This window comes from Alosa sapidissima, chromosome 7, assembly GCF_018492685.1.
Source record: "Alosa sapidissima isolate fAloSap1 chromosome 7, fAloSap1.pri, whole genome shotgun sequence".
NCBI classification, from domain to species: domain Eukaryota; kingdom Metazoa; phylum Chordata; class Actinopteri; order Clupeiformes; family Clupeidae; genus Alosa; species Alosa sapidissima.
The window spans coordinates 763,756-782,864 of record NC_055963.1 but is presented as its reverse complement, the minus strand read 5'-3'; the positions used below and the strand labels follow the sequence as shown (position 1 = coordinate 782,864).

Here is a 19,109-nt window from a genome sequence, read left to right as displayed (position 1 = left end):
GGACTATACTCACTAACTATATGGAACATGTATACCTGTGAATCATATTTGTCAACCATTCATACCTTTGAATCATACCTGTGCTGTAACATCTGTGAAACATAGCTGTGCTGTTAGACCTCTCTTTTTAGATCTGAGCTGTGCTGTGTGAAAATTAAGATTCTAACCTAAGTTATGTCTAAAACTGATCATCTGAAGGGCTGACTCTTTTATTCTTCAGTGTATATATCACCATATAATTATATGTGTGTATATATAATGATATGTATTTATCACCATCAAATTTGACCTAATACCATTAACTGAGGCCTCTAGCTGTTGCTGCCACTGATAGTTACCACTGCTAAATAGGTCTGTCTTAGGATAATTATGATTGGCATTATCAAGTTCTGTGTGTGTGTATATATATATATATATATATATATATATATATATATATATATATATATATATATATATATTATACACACACACACACACAGAACTGTGATTTTTACTTTACTATTTTCAAGCTTACATTGGTAAGTGTTCATTACTGTATTCTAAGGTATCATTCTGCTGTATTAAAACAAAGAATGTTGATCAATATTGAATTTACCATTTATTTTTACTGGCTGTCATACTCTAAGCTAACATCTAACCAAGTAAGTGGTTTTCAAGAATACTGTAAGACTGTAATTTGAATAATCATACTGTAAGTAATATAATGTTATACACAGCAGCTTTTTTGCATTTACATGCAATGGTCATTCCCTGGAATTGCATTTTCTATTTTTTATTTATTTTTTAACAGGTTTTATGTAACGCACTCGACACTCTCTGCAGGCAGAATGTCTGGAGGCGTCCGTGTGAATGATGACTCATTCCACACTGCTGCTCCTTTATGTGTTTTTTTTATTTATTATTATTTATTTATTTATTATTTATTTATTTCATTGTGCTGCTGTGATATTTGTGCTAGTTTGTTTGCTAAATCCACTCGTGCCACAACAAGAGCGGACTGGTGCCTTGGCCAGCCCTGACTGCATCCTGAGAGAGAAGGGCATGCAAGGGCATGAGCCATCACCGTGGTTTCCGTCTAGTTAGGGTGGGGACGCTCCGCTACCCAGGCTGCCGAAAGGACTTATGTAGGCGGGAGAAGTATGGAGGAAGTGCTCCTGTTGGGGCAGCCGTGGAGAAGTATGGAGGAAGTGCTCCTGTTGGGCGGGAGAAGTATGGAGGAAGTGCTCCTGTTAGGCGGGAGAAGTATGGAGGAAGTGCTTGTGTTGCTGAAAATCCTGTCAACAAAAAAAAAATCCTGTTGGGGCAGCCGTGGCCCACTGGTTAGCACACCGGACCTGTAACCGGAGGGTTGCCGGGTTGCCAGTAGGCACGGCTGAAGGGCCCTTGAGCAAGGCACCTAATCCCTCACTGCTCCCCGAGTGCCGCTCTTGTAGCAGGCAGCTTACTGCGTCGGGATTAGTGTGTGTTTCACCTCACTGTGTGCACTGTGTGCTGAGTGTGTTTCACTAATTCACGGATTGGGATAAATGCAGAGACCAAATTTCCCTCACGGGATCAAAAGAGTATATACTTACTTATACTTAACAGTATGCCGAATGAAAGAGTATATACTTATACTTAAGCTTAACAGTATGCCGAATGATGTGTCCTGTCTAGGGGTGTCACAATTTTATATTGAAATCGATCGAAATTACATCTCAATCTCGAACTTTGAACTCAAAAGTAGAATCGATGATGCAGCCACACCCCCAATGTCACGTCCAGCATGTATGCCAAGATGCACAAACACACATGCATGTGCTGAACCTCGCGGTTGGAACGGTTTAAAAATAAAAGCCCCCCCCCCCCAAAAAAAAAAAAAACAGAAAAGGAAAAGGCCAAAAAAAAATAAGTAGCATATAAGGAATGCATTAATAGTAATATTTAAAAAAGTTTGAAAATCGAATCAAATCGTGGCACCCCTAGTCCTGTCAACAGTGTGTAGAATGAAAGGTTCCTGTGTTGGTTTGTTTGTTTTTTTTTATGTATTTTGACCACACGTCAAAGACTAAGCTATTTGTAGCATGTGGTTAGTATTCTGAGTTTCTTCCAGAGATTTCTGTTCCCTGTAAAAAAATTATTGAGTGAGTGCACACACCTTCCCTCTTCACATCCTACTTCACTCTTCACATCCTACCTTCACTAATAACTAATAACAATTTACTTACTGATAAGTAAATTGTGTTGCGTTAAAACACGCACCTATTTCCAAGACTACAGTGGAGTATCATGGAGGATTAGAACAGAACTCCGTTCAAAAGCTGCAATCTCATTAGAGCAGCTGGGCTACATGCCAGTCAATCACACAGCTTTACTCCCGCTTTGACTCGACTGTCTGCTGTGCTCTGTGTTGTGTTCTGTGCTCTGTGTTCTGTGCTCTGTGTTCAGTGTTGTGTTCTGTGCTCTGTGTTGTGCTCTGTGCTGTGCTGTGTTCTGTGCTCTGTGTTCTGTGCTCTCTACTTTGTGTTCTGTGCTCTGTGTTCAGTCTTGTGCTCTCTACTCTGTGTTCTGTGCTCTGTGTTCAGTCTTGTGCTCTCTACTCTGTGTTCTGTGCTCTGTGTTCAGTCTTGTGCTCTCTACTCTGTGTTCTGTGCTCTGTGTTCAGTCTTGTGCTCGGTGTTCTGTGCTCTCTACTCTGTGTTCTGTGCTCTGTGTTCAGTCTTGTGCTCTGTACTCTGTGTTCTGTGCTCTGTGTTCAGTCTTGTGCTCTGTGTTCAGTGTTGTGCTCTGTGTTCAGTGTTGTGCTCTGTGTTCAGTGTTGTGTTGTGTTCTGTGCTCTGTGTTGTGCTCTGTGCTGTGCTGTGTTCTGTGCTCTGTGTTCTGTACAGCTTTTATATTGTTATTTATCAGTTTTGTTTGTGTTTGTGTTTTGCAGAATGTCGCTCTATCCATCCCTTGAGGACCTTAAGGTGGACAAGGTCATTAAGGTGAGTCATAAAGTCATTAGTGATTTTGAAGATGTTGCAAGTCATTCAAGAGGTACGGATCGCATGACTAACTTGTAGATGTGGTCAAGTGGCCTCTTTGGGAGAGGACGGCAAGTAACTGGGCTTCCTGCCTCCAGTCTGACCCAGCCGACAGCTTGAACGATGCCGCAGAGTTGCATTTAAATTCAGCACGTGGATAAGCGTGGATGCTTAAATGTTTCTGTCTGGGCAGTATGTATCAAATGAGATGGCAGGTGTTGCAAGTTAACAGACTGATAAACACTATTTTTAACTACTAGGAAGCTGAAGCAGTAACAACCTGATAAACACTATTCAGGCCCCATGCCTCAACACAGAAGATTGTCCTAACACATCAAGTAATAAATCTGACAGATCAAAATTCTCTTTTTTTTTATTGAAGCGTAACTCCGGAGTAAAAAGAACTTGGGGTCTATTTATGGTAGTTAACAAATTCAAACAAATTTTGAGCAACACGTTTTTTTGCATCAACTTTGACTGGGCTTATAGTCTAAGCTAAGGGGGCCAGCTAGCATGTTAAAAAAACAAACACTATTTTATACCACTGACAATGCTCAAAATATAATTACACTTCTGTGGTAGTGTGGTGAGGGTCCCTACAGACAAACCAAAGTATTGTAAACTTTGAAAGTGTACAGAGAGGTTATAACAAGACCTGTATCTGAAGGAAGCAAATTGCCTAGCTTCGTGTTCTGGTAGCATCAAGTCAGTGGGTTCGACTTCTTCCAGCAATGTGTGACACACACTATCTTTATTTAAACTGAGTTACTATGACATTAACACTCACAACATTGCTACTAGTATAATTGCACTTGTTTACTTGCTGCTAGAGGAGCAATGCTCTTGACTGTTGAGTCTGGTGTCTCACTGCTGGTCCCCTGTCTCTGGTGTGAGCGCTCACCGCTGGTCTTGTGTCTCTGCAGGCTCAGTCTGAGTTTGTCCACACCACCACTCCGGCCCTCACAGAAGGGACCTACCAGCCAGCAGCCTCCGGCGCTGGCCTGGGGACACCTGGATCAAGTGAGTCCCACAAACCACACATTTCTCTCTTCCATAAAATGCAATAGGCAGGATAGTGGTGCTGAATATTTTGGACCAGATTTTAATTGGGATATAATTTTCTGAAAATGTATTTTTATAGCATAAAATGTACTTTGTGTGTCGTGTCTCTCTCTCTCTCTCTCTCTCTCTCTCTCTCTCTCTCTCTCTCTCTCTCTCTCTTTCTCTCTTTCTCTTGATGGGATGCCCTCTGAGCCTTAAGGCTTTTGTTTCTCTGTGTGCCAGTGGCTGGGGTCACCATGGAGATTCTGTCCTGGCAGCAGGGATGGGGGGGGGGGGGGGCTGGCCTGCTACCCAACAGTGATGTCAGGTTGTTTCCTCTGCGTCTTTCAGCCACAGTCATTCTGTCATTGAGTCTTTTCCATTGCTTGGCTCTGATTTCTTTCTTTCTTTCTTTCTTTCTTTCTTTCTTCTCTCTCTCTCTCTCTCTCTCTCTCTCTCTCTCTCTCTCTCTCGCGCTAGTTCTCCCTGTAACATTCCACAGCACATCTCTGCTGCATCTACCTTCTCTCTGCCATCTTGCTTTCTCTTTCATCCTCACTGCTGTGTGTTTTTTTCTCTCCTCTGTCTCTCTCCACTCTTCCTCTGGCCCCTTTCACCCCTCCCCCTCCTCCTCCTCCTCCTCCCCCCCCCCCCCCCCCTCCCCCTTCTCTGCATCCCTCCACCTTGGTCTCTCTGACTCACTCTCTCTTTCTGAACGCCCCTTTGGTTTCCTGTCGGACGCCTTGTCCTCGCTGCTAAGTGAGCAGTGCTGCAGTGGACCCTCTCGGTATACATGGGCACCACCACTCACTAGTACATGGGCACCACCACTCACTAGTACATGGGCACCACCACTCACTATGGGCACCGCCACTCACTAGTACATGGGCACCACCACTCACTATGGGCACCGCCACTCACTAGTACATGGGCACCACCACTCACTAGTACATGGGCACCGCCACTCACTAGTACATGGGCACCACCACTCACTATGGGCACCGCCACTCACTAGTACATGGGCACCACCACTCACTAGTACATGGGCACCGCCACTCACTAGTACATGGGCACCACCACTCACTAGTACATGGGCACCACCACTCACTATGGGCACCGCCCCTCACTAGTACATGGGCACGGCCACTCACTATGGGCACCACCACTCACTAGTACATGGGCACCACCACTCACTATGGGCACCGCCACTCACTAGTACATGGGCACGGCCACTCACTAGTACATGGTTGTGCATAGAATGGATGATATTTTATGTTCTTAAAATGGCTTCAGGCTTGGTGCTAAAGGTTGCTAAATCAGAAAAAATAAAGCTTAAAGGAACAACAAAGCAACTTTTTGAAAAATTAGCATATTTATTGTCTACCCCTGAGTTAGATAAGAATACACTACTACAACCCACTTCCAGTGAATTGTGCTAAGCTAGGCTAACAGTGTCAAGCTAACCCTAGCACACACAAAGAAGGGAAGGGGGGGTGTCTTGATTATAAAAACAATTTCCCAATCAATTGCCGTGTTCCTTTCCTTTAATTGTACATTAACCTGTCCTCCACCTTTGATATTGTTGTGTTGATTGTTTTTTCTGGTCACAATGGCCTGGCCTGGCCTAGCCTAACCCACATCATGGGTACTTACATGATGTGTGGCCTAGCCTACCCCACATCATGGGTACTTACATGATGTATGGCCTAGCCTATCCCACATCATGGGTATTTGCATTATGTAACTAGAAAGTGCTTTTCAGTGTGACGATGGCTTCAAGAATGCATTATGGATATTGCAAAGTGGCACTTTCATAAACTGTATAATTATCTTGGATATGTCCGCTGCTCTGCCATGGTTGGTAACCATATTTAGGGAATACAACACTGTGCAGTTATGGAAGTATGTAAAGGTAATGCAGTTCTGTCACCCTTCCCTGTAGTAAGCCAAGTGCTGTGCTGTGCTGTGCGGTGCGGTCAGGTGTGCTGTGCTGTGCGGTCAGGTGTGCTGTGCTGTGTCAGGTGTGCTGTGCTGTGTCAGGTGTGCTGTGCTGTGTCAGGTGTGCTGTGCTGTGTCAGGTGTGCTGTGCTGTGTCAGGTGTGCTGTGCTGTGCTGTCAGGTGTGCTGTGCTGTCAGGTGTGCTGTGCTGTCAGGTGTGCTGTGCTGTCAGGTGTGCTATGCTGTCAGGTGTGCTGTGCTGTCAGGTGTGCTGTGCGGTTAGGTGTGCTGTGCTGTGCTGTTAGGTGTGCTGTGCGGTGCGGTCAGGTGTGCTGTGCTGTGCGGTCAGCTGTGCTGTGCGGTCAGGTGTGCTGTGCGCGGGGCTGTGCTGTGCTGTGCGGTTAGGTGTAGAGATGCACCGATATGGAATTTTAGGGCCGATAACAATAACCGATATTTATTGGTTTGTTGTGACCGATACGATAACCGATAATATTACTCTTGAAGAAAAATTGTGAAAAGTGATTTGGGGAAAGCAATAAAATTATGCTTATTAAATGCAGTAATTTTACCTACCACCAAATAATGGACAGAACTCATAATAGTCCTCAATAGTACAGCAGTCAACATAACAGTAGCCTAGCCCTACAGTATGTGTGGCTCCTTTAAGTGAACATGACGTCAGTGAGTGGCTAGAGAGTATGAATCATTTTCATTTAGGACTAAACACTCATAAACGGCTAAGCTGGGAATAAGCTACAGTATAGCCACCAAATCAGAGTTTGTGAGGGGAAACTTAGGTTTAGTTTCAACTGCGGGTAACTGAATAAAGCTGCAACTCCTCAGACTGTATCTTATGTCCATCTACTCTGTTGCGCACAACCTGCTGCAGCAGAAATGAAAGGGGTTAGCCCCGAAGGTTTTAATAACTTATTATGATGACCTGTCTGGAACTGAAGCAGGAATGGTTAGCATATTTCTAGGTAATAATACAAAACCCAAGCTAAAGTAATGCAAATATAATACTAAAACACAACTTAGAACTAGGCGAAATTGAGGAAAAAGTATAGCCAACCAAGCTCAAGTAGCTCAGTGTAGCCAGACGGACCTTACGTAGGCCTAAATTAGGACTTTAAAAAATATCGGCGCAAATTATCGGCCAGAATTCTGTTATCGGACCAATAATAATATTTTCATTTTTTCACTTATCGGCCAATAATATATCGGCCGCCGATATATCGTGCATCCCTAGTTAGGTGTGCTGTCCTGTGCTGTGTGGTTAGGTGTGCGGTCCTGTGCTGTGCTGTGCGGTTAGGTGTGCTGTGCTGTGTGGTTAGGTGTGGTGTGCTGTGTGGTTAGGTGTGCGGTCCTGTGCTGTGCTGTGTGGTTAGGTGTGCTGTGCTGTGTGGTTAGGTGTGCGGTCCTGTGCTGTGTGGTTAGGTGTGCTGTGCGGTTAGGTGTGCTGTGCTGTGCTGTGCTGTGCTGTGCTGTGCTGTGCTGTGCTGTGCGGTTAGGTGTGCTGTGCTGTGCTGTGCTGTGCGGTTAGGTGTGCTGTGCTGTGCTGTGCTGTGCTGTGCTGTGCTGTGCTGTGCTGTGCGGTGTGCTGTGCTGTGCGGTTAGGTGTGCTGTGCTGTGCTGTGCTGTGCTGTGCTGTGCGGTTAGGTGTGCTGTGCTGTGCGGTTAGGTGTGCTGTGCTGTGCTGTGCTGTGCGGTTAGGTGTGCTGTGCTGTGTGGTTAGGTGTGCTGTGCTGTGTGGTTAGGTGTGCGGTCCTGTGCTGTGTGGTTAGGTGTGCTGTGCGGTTAGGTGTGCTGTGCTGTGCTGTGCTGTGCTGTGCTGTGCTGTGCTGTGCTGTGCTGTGCTGTGCTGTGCTGTGCTGTGCTGTGCGGTTAGGTGTGCTGTGCTGTGCTGTGCTGTGCGGTTAGGTGTGCTGTGCTGTGCTGTGCTGTGCTGTGCTGTGCTGTGCTGTGCGGTTAGGTGTGCTGTGCTGTGCTGTGCTGTGCTGTGCTGTGCTGTGCTGTGCGGTTAGGTGTGCTGTGCTGTGCGGTTAGGTGTGCTGTGCGGTTAGGTGTGCTGTGCTGTGCTGTGCTGTGCTGTGCTGTGCTGTGCTGTGCTGTGCTGTGCTGTGCTGTGCTGTGCGGTTAGGTGTGCTGTGCTGTGCTGTGCTGTGCTGTGCTGTGCTGTGCGGTTAGGTGTGCTGTGCTGTGCTGTGCTGTGCGGTTAGGTGTGCTGTGCTGTGCTGTGCTGTGCGGTTAGGTGTGCTGTGCTGTGCTGTGCTGTGCTGTGCTGTGCGGTTAGGTGTGCTGTGCTGTGCTGTGCTGTGCTGTGCTGTGCGGTGCGGTTAGGTGTGCTGTGCTGTGCTGTGCTGTGCGGTTAGGTGTGCTGTGCTGTGCTGTGCTGTGCGGTTAGGTGTGCTGTGCTGTGCTGTGCTGTGCTGTGCTGTGCTGTGCTGTGCTGTGCTGTGCTGTGCTGTGCTGTGCTGTGTGCTGTGCTGTGCGGTTAGGTGTGCTGTGCTGTGCGGTTAGGTGTGCTGTGCTGTGCTGTGCTGTGCTGTGCTGTGCTGTGCTGTGCTGTGCGGTTAGGTGTGCTGTGCTGTGCTGTGCTGTGCTGTGCGGTTAGGTGTGCTGTGCTGTGCTGTGCTGTGCTGTGCTGTGCTGTGCTGTGCTGTGCTGTGCTGTGCTGTGCTGTGCTGTGCTGTGCTGTGCTGTGCGGTTAGGTGTGCTGTGCTGTGCTGTGCTGTGCGGTTAGGTGTCCTGTGCTGTGCGGTTAGGTGTGCTGTGCTGTGCTGTGCTGTGCTGTCCTGTGCTGTGCGGTTAGGTGTGCTGTGCTGTGCTGTGCTGTGCTGTGCTGTGCTGTGCGGTTAGGTGTGCTGTGCTGTGCTGTGCTGTGCGGTTAGGTGTGCTGTGCTGTGCTGTGCTGTGCTGTGCTGTGCTGTGCTGTGCTGTGCTGTGCTGTCCTGTGCTGTGCGGTTAGGTGTGCTGTGCTGTGCTGTGCTGTGCTGTGCTGTGCTGTGCGGTTAGGTGTGCTGTGCTGTGCTGTGCTGTGCGGTTAGGTGTGCTGTGCTGTGCTGTGCTGTGCTGTGCTGTGCTGTGCTGTGCTGTGCGGTTAGGTGTGCTGTGCTGTGCTGTGCTGTGCTGTGCTGTGCTGTGCTGTGCTGTGCTGTGCTGTGCGGTTAGGTGTGCTGTGCTGTGCTGTGCTGTGCGGTTAGGTGTGCTGTGCTGTGCTGTGCTGTGCTGTGCGGTTAGGTGTGCTGTGCTGTGCGGTTAGGTGTGCTGTGCGGTTAGGTGTGCTGTGCTGTGCTGTGCTGTGCTGTGCTGTGCGGTTAGCTGTGCTGTGCTGTGCTGTGCTGTGCTGTGCTGTGCTGTGCTGTGCGGTTAGGTGTGCTGTGCTGTGCTGTGCTGTGCGGTTAGGTGTGCGGTTAGGTGTGCTGTGCTGTGCTGTGCTGTGCTGTGCTGTGCTGTGCGGTTAGGTGTGCTGTGCTGTGCTGTGCGGTTAGGTGTGCTGTGCGGTTAGGTGTGCTGTGCTGTGCGGTTAGGTGTGCGGTTAGGTGTGCTGTGCGGTTAGGTGTGCGGTGCTGTGCGGTTAGGTGTGCGGTTAGGTGTGCTGTGCTGTGCAGGTAAATGAGTCTCTATGGGGGCTGTGGAGGGATGCCTGATTGGGATCGGCCGAGTTACGACACCAGCCGCCCACTCCTGGGGAAGCACAAACCGTCCCATGTGCTTTATGTTCTCCTCATGCAAATACACCTCTATGTGGCCGCCGGTCTGAGGGGCCACGCAAGGGGGGGGGGGGGGTGTGTGTGTGTTTGTCTTGGGCCGTTTTGTTCTGAGAAACCACCCTGGGCGCTGAGTGAGAGGTGGGCATTTAAACCACCCTGGTCACTGAGTGAGAGCTGGGCATTTAAACCACCCTGGGCACTGGAGTGAGTGCTGGGCATTTAAACCACCCTGGGCACTGGAGTGAGTGCTGGGCATTTAAACCACCCTGGTCACTGAGTGAGAGCTGGGCATTGCTATGTGCTCATTACTCTGCTGCCATTACTCTGCTGCCATTACTCATTACTCTGCTGCCATTACTCATTACTCTGCTGCCATTACTCTGCTTGATGACCTCTGGTAACCTCTCCCCTCCTGTGGAAAGCAAATGGCAGAGGCGTCTAATCTGCTGTATGATGTAAACCACCCATTCATGGGGATGTAAATTGATATAAGGCAAATGGGTGAACAACTTCAACTTCAAACTATATGCCTGTCTGTTTTGCTCCAACAACATTTTGTTGTTATCCTCCTGTCGTGTCAGGCCTCTAACCTGACCTGCAGAAACGGGGGGACACATGTTTGATTTTGTGATATTTAGTAGCCCACTTTTCTCCTTGTCTTGTCGCAGGCCTCTACCCCAACCTGCAGGAGCTGGGGGACTACATGGGCCTGAACCTCAACAGCGATGAGGTGCAGAAGAACCTGGCGCTCGTGCCGCTGGCAGACAGCGTAAGTGTGTGGCCATCTGAGTCGCCTTTTCATAGTGTGTGTGTGTGTGTGTGTGTGCGCATGCGTGCGTGTGTGTGCGTGTGTGCATGAGTCGCCTTTTCATAGTGTGTGTGCGTTGGTGCCTGTGGGTGTGTGTGTGCATAAGTCGCCTTTTCATAGTGTGTGTGTGCGTTGGTGCCTGTGGGTGTGTGTGTGCATAAGTCGCCTTTTCATAGTGTGTGTGTGTGCGTTGGTGCCTGTGGGTGTGTGTGTGTGTGCATGAGTCGCCTTTTCAGTGTGCGTTGGTGCCTGTTGGTGGGTATGTGTGTGTGCGTTGGTGCGTGTGGGTGTGTGTGCGTGCCTGTGGGTGTGTGTGTGCGTGCCTGTGGGTGTGCGTTGGTGCCTGTGGGTGTGTGTGCGTGCCTGTGGGTGTGTGTGTGTTGGTGCCTGTGCAGGTGTGCGTGAGTGCGTGTGTGCCTAGGTGTGTGTGTGCGTGCCTGGGTGTGTGTGCGTCTGCGTCTGTGTGTGTGTGTGTGTGTGTGTGTGTGTGTGGGTGGCTGTGTGCGCAGGTGCCTGGATGTGTGTGCCTGGGGGTGTGTGTGTGTGTGAGCGCTTGCGTGCTTGGCTATGTGCCTGTCTGTGTGTTTGCATACATGTTTGTGTATTCGTATTTGTGCATCTGAGGGGGATTTCACAAAACCTAGATAAGGGATTAAGCTGGGATTTTTTTTCGTTATCCTGGGTAAATTTAACCTTGACTTGCTTTCACAAAAGAGAACGACGTCGCGTGCCGAGATAAGGAAGCATTCACACGTGGGTGCATGCATACGTAGATTTGCATTCAGTCGGTCCACCACACCTACTCTTGCTGTTTTACAGACATAGCCATGTTACCCCACTTTACTGCATTGTTAGTCTATCAAAAGCAGTTGGTCACTTTGTGTGAATGATTCTCTATGAACTCTATTTTCTGTATTTTTTTAAAATTCCAACCGTGGGCATGCGCACACATCCTGAATTACTTACACCTGGCTTGACATAGTTGCTCCTACTCATCCTGGTTTGGCATTAGTGAAACGAGTTGAGCTAGGTGTCTTAATTCTGCCTTTGTGAATTACCCCTCTGGGTGTGTTGGCTGTGCCCTTGTTTGTGTTCCAGTCAGGTGGGTGTGGTCAAGCGGTTGGAGGCGGGGTCATCTGATAGGCTAGTCCAGTGTGTTGTGTAATGGCTATTTTTAATGCAGTGTGTCCAGTCTACCGACACACTCTCGCCTGCTGCCACATCAGTCCACCATTATTTAATGGAAAGTGCTAGTATGCTTTCACCAAAAGACAAGGACCTTGACAACATGGCCGTTTAAATGACCCACGTGTTGGATGGTGACGTAGATGTTTACTGTAGGGGGGAGTTAGGGGTTTGTTTGTACACCAATGCACTCAGAAAGTGCATATAGAAAGAGGATTTTATGAATTTGGTGAATGTAAGCTTGCTGTATTATGTAATTCCACAAATGAGGTGAAGCAGATCACTGAACTGCATATTAGATGTAGATGTTCCTAAATAATGAAGGGCAGAGTATGGTAGGTTAAAACAGCACAGGCACAGTGGAGTGATCACATGGCTTATGCAGCCAGCGCTGCTGCTCTCTTCTCATCCATGTGAATGCACAGTGCAGGCAGTTAGGCAGGCAGGGCCCACAGTGTTGTGTAATACAGTGCAGGCAGGTAGGCAGGCAGGGCCCACAGTGTTGTGTAATACAGTGCAGGCAGGTAGGCAGGCAGGGCCCACAGTGTTGTGTAATGCAGTGCAGGCAGGGCCCACAGTGTTGTGTAATGCAGTGCAGGCAGGGCCCACAGTGTTGTGTAATACAGTGCAGGCAGGCAGGGCCCACAGTGCTGTGTAATACAGTGCAGGCAGGTAGGCAGGCAGGGCCCACAGTGTTGTGTAATACAGTGCAGGCAGGGCCCACAGTGCTGTGTAATACAGTGGAGGCAGGGCCCACAGTGTTGTGTAATGCAGGGCAGGAAGTGGCCGGAGTGAGTGGACCGGATACGCAAGACTGCAGCCTTGTGTTCTTGGAATCATCACAGGGCAAGACAGCACTGACTCACCAGCCAGCAGCAGTCTGGAGGTGTGTGTGTGGCGCGTGTGTGTGTGGCGCGTGTGTGTGTGGCGCGTGTGTGTGGTGGCGTGTGTGTGGGGTGGCGTGTGGGGTGGGGCGCGTCTGCTGCATCTCTCTGTTCTTGCTCTTTCTGTCTTGCTCTCTGCTGTTGACTGCTCAGCGATCTTTCCTGTTATTTTTTTGTTCATGTGTGTCGTCGTAGCTCTAAACTCTCCCTCGTCATCTTCCTGTTTTCTCTCTCTGTGCGTGCAGCAGGTGGCAGTGCCCGCGGGCATGGGCGTGGCTGGCATGGTGAGGCCAGTGACGGGCAACGACATTGGCATCAGGCGTGCGGAGATCCGCCAGGGTCTGCGTGAAATCATCCTCTGCAAGGACCAGGACAAGAAGGTCGGCCTGAGGCTCCGGGAGATCGACAACGTGAGTCATTATCACCATGGCGACCAGTCACTGCAGCAGGGCTGGTTGGTCTGCCCATCACACCCACCACATCCTTGTAGCTCACAAACCACTTCAGTCTGAACAACTCAACCCCAGCACCCCCAACTAAGTTCCATTACGGCATGACCGCCTGAATTTCAGCTCACTTAAGTCCTTCCTGTTTCAGATCACTTAGTCCTTCCTGTTTCAGATCACTTAGTCCTTCCTGTTTCTGGAAGGCTGAGTGCTAAGGCCAGTGGACCGACCACTGACCTCTCTCTCCCTCTCCATAAAGCCAGTCCACTGACCACTCTCTCTCACCTCAGTCCACTGACCACTCTCCCTCTCCATAAAGCCAGTCCACTGACCACTCTCCCTCTCCTCAGTCCACTGACCACTCTCTCCCTCTCCATAAAGCCAGTCCACTGACCACTCTCCCTCTCCTCGGTCCACTGACCACTCTTCCTCTCCTCAGTCCACTGACCGCTCTCTCCCACTCCTCAATCCACTGACTGCTCTCTCCCTCTCCATAAAGCCAGTCCACTGACCGCTCTCTTCCTCTCCTCAGTCCACTGACCACAACTCTCTCTTTCCATCCTCAGGGCATCTTCATCCAGCTGGTGCAGGCCAACTCTCCGGCCGCTCTGGCTGGCCTGCGCTTCGGAGACCAGGTGCTGCAGATCAACGGGCAGAACTGTGCTGGCTGGAGCACCGATAAGGCCCACAAGGCCCTGAAGTCCGCCGCCGAGACGCGCATCGAGCTCATCGTACGCGACAGGTCAGTTCACGTGAACGTGAGGGAGCACGACTGACGGGGGAAAAGTCTCTAGTTTGAGTGAACGTGAGGGAGCACGACTCGGCATCAAGAACACGTCAAGACGCGCCAAGAAAATGTTAGCCTTTACACTACAGAACATGTGGTCACATGTCTCCCTGACCCACACCAATGTGCCTGGTGATTGTTTACACTCTTAATTAGCGCTGTCCACTTGTGATCAGATCACCAAAGACCCTCTTAATTAGCGCTGATAGATAGATAGTCTTTGTCATTGACACTTTTTGCAAAGGTACAACAAGATTAAAAGTGCTGTCAACTCATGAGGTTTGCATAAGAACAATAAATAGTTTAAAAAATACACATATGAATATAAAAAGAATATAAACATATATTGCACTGCTTATGAACAGGAATGGTTCTGTACAGATTTCACTGGTAAAAAAACATTACTCCACAATAAAATTTGCACAATGGGTTAGGGGCCAAGAACAGACTATTTCAAATTCGAAGAGGTAAGGGCCATGATTGCCTTCGGATAGAAGCTATTTTTTAAACGGTTTGTCCTGGTTTTCATTGTTCTGTATCTCCTGCCTGAAGGCAAGAGCTGAAAGTGACAGTGACCTGGGTGTGAAGGGTCCTTTTGAAATGTCTATTGCCTTCTTACGGCATCTGGAGGCGTAGATCTCTTCCAGCGTGGAGAGGGGGCAGCATATGGTCTTCTCTGCTGCCCTGACGCAGTGGAGATGTTGGAACCCAGCCTGACCCTCTGGGAGCGGCCTGTTAAAAAGCTGTCACTTGTGATCAGATCACCAAAGACGCTCTTAATTAGCGCTGTCCAGATCACCAAAGACACTCTTATTTAGCGCTGTCCACTTGTGATCAGATCACCCAATCCACATTTTCAAAACATATGCAAACAGGTCAGGTGTGAATGATTCTTCTTATGATTTATCATCTTATGATCTTCATATGATTAGGGATCATTTATATGATGAGGTGATCTAAGGTCTCCAGGTAATTAGCATAGAAATGTGTTTGTGTGGCCATGTCTAGCTGAGGTGGGGTGTTTATATGTTCATGTCTAGCTGAGGTGGGGTGTTTATATGTTCATGTCTAGCTGAGGTGGGGTGTTTGTGTGACCATGTCTAGCTGAGGTGGGGTGTTTATATGTTCATGTCTAGCTGAGGTGGGGTGTTTATATGTTCATGTCTAGCTGAGGTGGGGTGTTTATATGTTCATGTCTAGCTGAGGTGGGGTGTTTGTGTGACCATGTCTAGCTGAGGTGGGGTGTTTATATGTTCATGTCTAGCTGAGGTGGGGTGTTTATATGTTCATGTCTAGCTGAGGTGGGGTGTTTATATGTTCATGTCTAGCTGAGGTGGGGTGTTTGTGTGGCTGGAGTCCAATCTGGGCTTCCACACGAGTTGGATGGGAAGTGGGGAGAACCAGCAGCTGCCACCAGCAGATTGTATCAATATTTCAAACCTGCTGTGCTCCGTCACCGAGCACTTGCTCTCGATATGGCCGTGCTGTGCTCCATCTCTATATGGCCGCTGTGAAGGTGCCGTGCACACGGGGCATATTATGTTGGAGGCTTTGAGCCGTTTGGACTACACTCACAAACACAGATGGGCGACACGCAAGGCAGTTAGGTGATGTCATTGTTTCCATTGTGGAATTATAGGGCAAAGTCCACACAGATAAAACAAGATTTTCCTTCCCCTGTGGTCGATTTGGTTCCCCCTGGTGGTCATAATTATGGTCACACCTAATCAGTGACACATTTTTGTCCAGGACCTCAACAAGCAGAGCAAACCAATCACCTCAAAGTTGCTTAGTTTATCTGCTATCGACCTCCTTTGCTCTGTTTGTCCTCCCTCCCTTCCCCTCCTTTGTGAAGTAAACCAGGAAGTAGGACTGCAAGGAGGATGGAGGAATGAAGGAGAGGCAGATATGAGAAACGAGACGTCCTCCTCACTCACGCATCACTTTTCTTTTAAGAGACGTTAACAGATCATTTTACACGCAAATTGCAGAGAATATTAACTTGTACCATAAAGCCTAAAACTATCATATGGGCATGGACTATTCCCACTTATTGAGCCTGATAATGAGGTAGTGTTTGATAGTTCTCGAGACATAAATTAAAACTTATACAACATGTGAACAAAAGGCATTAACTTTTTTTTTACAAAAGTGTGCATGATAGCTCATGATGATTCCAGCATATAACGGTGTTTTCTTGGTCTATCTACTTGGTTATTGTCGCTAATAAATCGCTACAAACGTGGGAGGGAACTTTTCACCTTTACAGCTTGGACCAATGATCACAATTCCGACTGAAAACATTTCCGCATAGGATGCTCGTGTTTCCTCGCGTATCGGCCCTGTTCTCATCTCCTCTGGTTGCAATTAGACAAATGAGACATCCTCGATGACGCCGAGCTATGAACGATTTCCGGGGCACAAACTCTAGGACCGATGAAAGAAGCAGCACGCAAATAAATGTTTGGGATCCACCCCTAGCCATAAGGGTCTCCTATTGGCCAGGCCAGAAGCATACCTAGTCATAAGGATCTCCTATTGGCCAGGCCAGAAGCATACTGTACCTAGTCATAAGGGTCTCCTATTCATGGGTTTCATCAGGTCCCTTTCCACAGGTGTATTAATCAAGCACCATGCAGTCTGCATTGATAATCAAGATGCTTGGTTTTATACACCTGTCTAAAGGGACCTGATGAAACCCATGAATTGGCCAGGCCAGAAGCATACCTAGTCATAAGGGTCTCCTATTGGCCACTGTTGTGATATGAATGATGATCCATATGAGTAGGTTTGGAGATGTTTCCTGTGTGTGCTCCCCTGATTGGCTGATTGCTGACCTGCTCTTCCTCCGCGTGTGTGTCCAGGCCTTTCCAGCGCGCCATCACCATGCACAAGGACAGCTCCGGTCACGTGGGCTTCATCTACAAGTCCGGCCGCATCACCTCGCTGGTCAAGGATGGCTCGGCCGCACGCAACGGCATGCTGACTGACCACTACATATGTGAGATCAACGGCCAGAACGTCATCGGCCTGAAGGTTTGATCTCGGGCCTGTCTGTGGCTTTTCACAATGTAGCTGCTATCTGGCATCTCAGTTTGTGTCTCTGATCATCATGTCAAATCCAGTTTGTGTCTCTGATCATCATGTCAAATCCAACTGAATTGCTAGTTTGTGTCTTTGATCATCATGCCAAATCCAACTGAATTGATCATCAAGCCAAATCAGTTTGTGTGTCTGAATTGCTTTGTGTGTTTGCAGGACACTCAGATTAAAGACATCCTGACCACCTCCCCCACCGCCATGACCATTACAATCATGCCCAAGTTCATCTACGAACACATGATTAAAAAGTGAGTATTTGCAGGCAGCGAACACCAGCTAGTATAAAGTCGAAGAGTGGACGTAGTGTGTTTTGCAAGACCAATATAATCCTCTGTTTTATGATCTAACAAAAATCTAATGCCTATCTCCGGCTGCAAAAAGGTGAACGTTTGTCATGTGTTTGGTTGTAATTGTGCATGGCTTGGTGCTCGTAGGATGTCTGGGGGTCTGCTGCGGTCTGCCATGGACCACTCTGTGCCTGAGGTCTGAAGCTCCGCACCGGCCCAACCTCTCCCACCGCCCCGCCCCCCGCCCCGCCCCCTGGCCCAACCTCTCCAGATGCCTACAATCTCTCCAGCCTGCCCACTGGCCACCGGGTCGGCTGCTCTATTGCTGAACTGAAAACGACTTCAAATCACATGCGTTTATTACATACACGTATATATGTATGTTACGAGATGCCTTCTTTTCTACTGTATTATATATAGTTCAGTACTTTTGACCTTAAGATCTGTCTAGTTCCTTTTTTTACCTTCTCCCCTTTCATATTGTTTTAATATTGTTGTCTTTTAAATGTACTTCCTAATAATGCATCACATCACATTTATCAAGTGTTAACGTTTTTAATTTGGCTCATGACGTGCACCTTTTTTACTGTATTTTTTTTTATAAAGGAGCAGAATAACGAAGCCATAGGTTTAAGTTGAGAGCTTCTGTAGTGGTAAAGCAAAAGGATCGTGGGCATTGACTAGCACCTGCACCTGACACCCTCCCCCCATTCGCATGCACAAGCAAGTGAACCCCCATCCCCCCTCCCCCGTTTATTTCTTAACTGATGTTATGTTAGTTTATGCCAAGAATGAATGATTGATTGATTGATTTACAGCTTTAGACTGAGTATGTGTTAAAAAAACAAAACATCACTTGATTTGTCATTCTGTTTTTTTAAGGAGTTTGTAACTTTTTGATAATCCTCACCACCACCATCCTGAACATGTTAGATCCTGTAAAAATATAAATATGAATGTAACCACAAGATGATTATTGTGCAAGGGAAAAAAAACAATAAATAACTCTGCTACAAAGTGGTCAGTCTGCTATGTGCAACACGTCTATTTCCCAGTGCTCTTTTGAGTTTGGTTTTCCAAGTCTGCAATGTAACACCCACCAACGTAATAACAATCTGCAACCTGGAGAGGTTCCGGGGAATAGAATAGACCTGAAGTTCGTCTACAAAAAAGCTGCCGTCTTTGGCATCCGGTATCTGGCGATTTACGGGGCCGTCCTACTGGTTAGGGACCGTTTGTTGGGTCGGCAACCTGTTTTGCCTGGAGAGCCACTTTTACCAAATTTATTACTTTTTCAGAAGAGCCACATAAAGACGTTACAAGAAGAAGTTTGGATATTTAACGTACAGTTATCGGTTCATTCAACAGAGGATTTTTAAATGGCCTACATTTTCTACTAGTTTTAATGTGCAAGTAACTTGAAATGTTGAATGACAGAAGTAGGCTTCCCATGCTAAACACCACCCCCTATTTTCCCAGTGTCCTTTAGTATGCAAAGTAACATCATAGTTAACACAACACTCAATTTTCATTGACATGTCATTGGCGAAATTGAACATTAGGCCTACCAGAGATTAGATTTGGTGATGGCCTTGGAGTCTCATCTTCAGTGAGGTGGTGAAGTTTCATGCAAGAATTGAGGCGGTCACCATTTAAGGGCAACTCCACGCAAAACTGTCACATCCATAATGCCAACTAAATAGCCTACCATGCATTGTGTTGGCGTTATGGATGTGACCGCCCTGCGCGGAATGGCCCCCAAATGTGAGCGCATGCAGGTTTGTCTTTTATATTTTTCATATGTGAGAAAGATTTCTCACATGCAAGTGGAACCGAACAGGGTTAACACAGCAATACTAACTCGTTGCAGTGCGCGATATATAACGGGCCGTTCATTTGCCCCAGTC

The 19,109-nt window shown here is 47.9% G+C and overlaps 1 protein-coding gene across 2 annotated transcripts in view; it reads left to right on the top strand.

Annotated features, from left to right (window-relative positions):
- The window catches only part of sdcbp2 (syndecan binding protein (syntenin) 2), a 29,146-nt gene extending 10,924 nt beyond the window's left edge, over positions 1-18,222 (top strand). Inside the window, exons 2-10 of one of the 2 annotated variants that reach the window (XM_042099511.1) lie at positions 2,918-2,969; positions 3,932-4,028; positions 10,372-10,472; positions 12,826-12,990; positions 13,593-13,768; positions 16,678-16,849; positions 17,072-17,163; positions 17,350-17,408; positions 17,449-18,222. In XM_042099511.1, coding sequence (XP_041955445.1) covers positions 2,919-2,969; positions 3,932-4,028; positions 10,372-10,472; positions 12,826-12,990; positions 13,593-13,768; positions 16,678-16,849; positions 17,072-17,163; positions 17,350-17,404 — 909 coding nt within the window. In that variant the 5' untranslated portion in view covers position 2,918 and the 3' untranslated portion in view covers positions 17,405-17,408; positions 17,449-18,222. Of the gene's footprint in view, positions 1-2,917; positions 2,970-3,931; positions 4,029-10,371; positions 10,473-12,825; positions 12,991-13,592; positions 13,769-16,677; positions 16,850-17,071; positions 17,164-17,349 lie in introns of both variants that reach the window. The other variant, XM_042099512.1, reaches the window with a different exon arrangement.
- Positions 18,223-19,109: the final 887 nt, after the last annotated feature.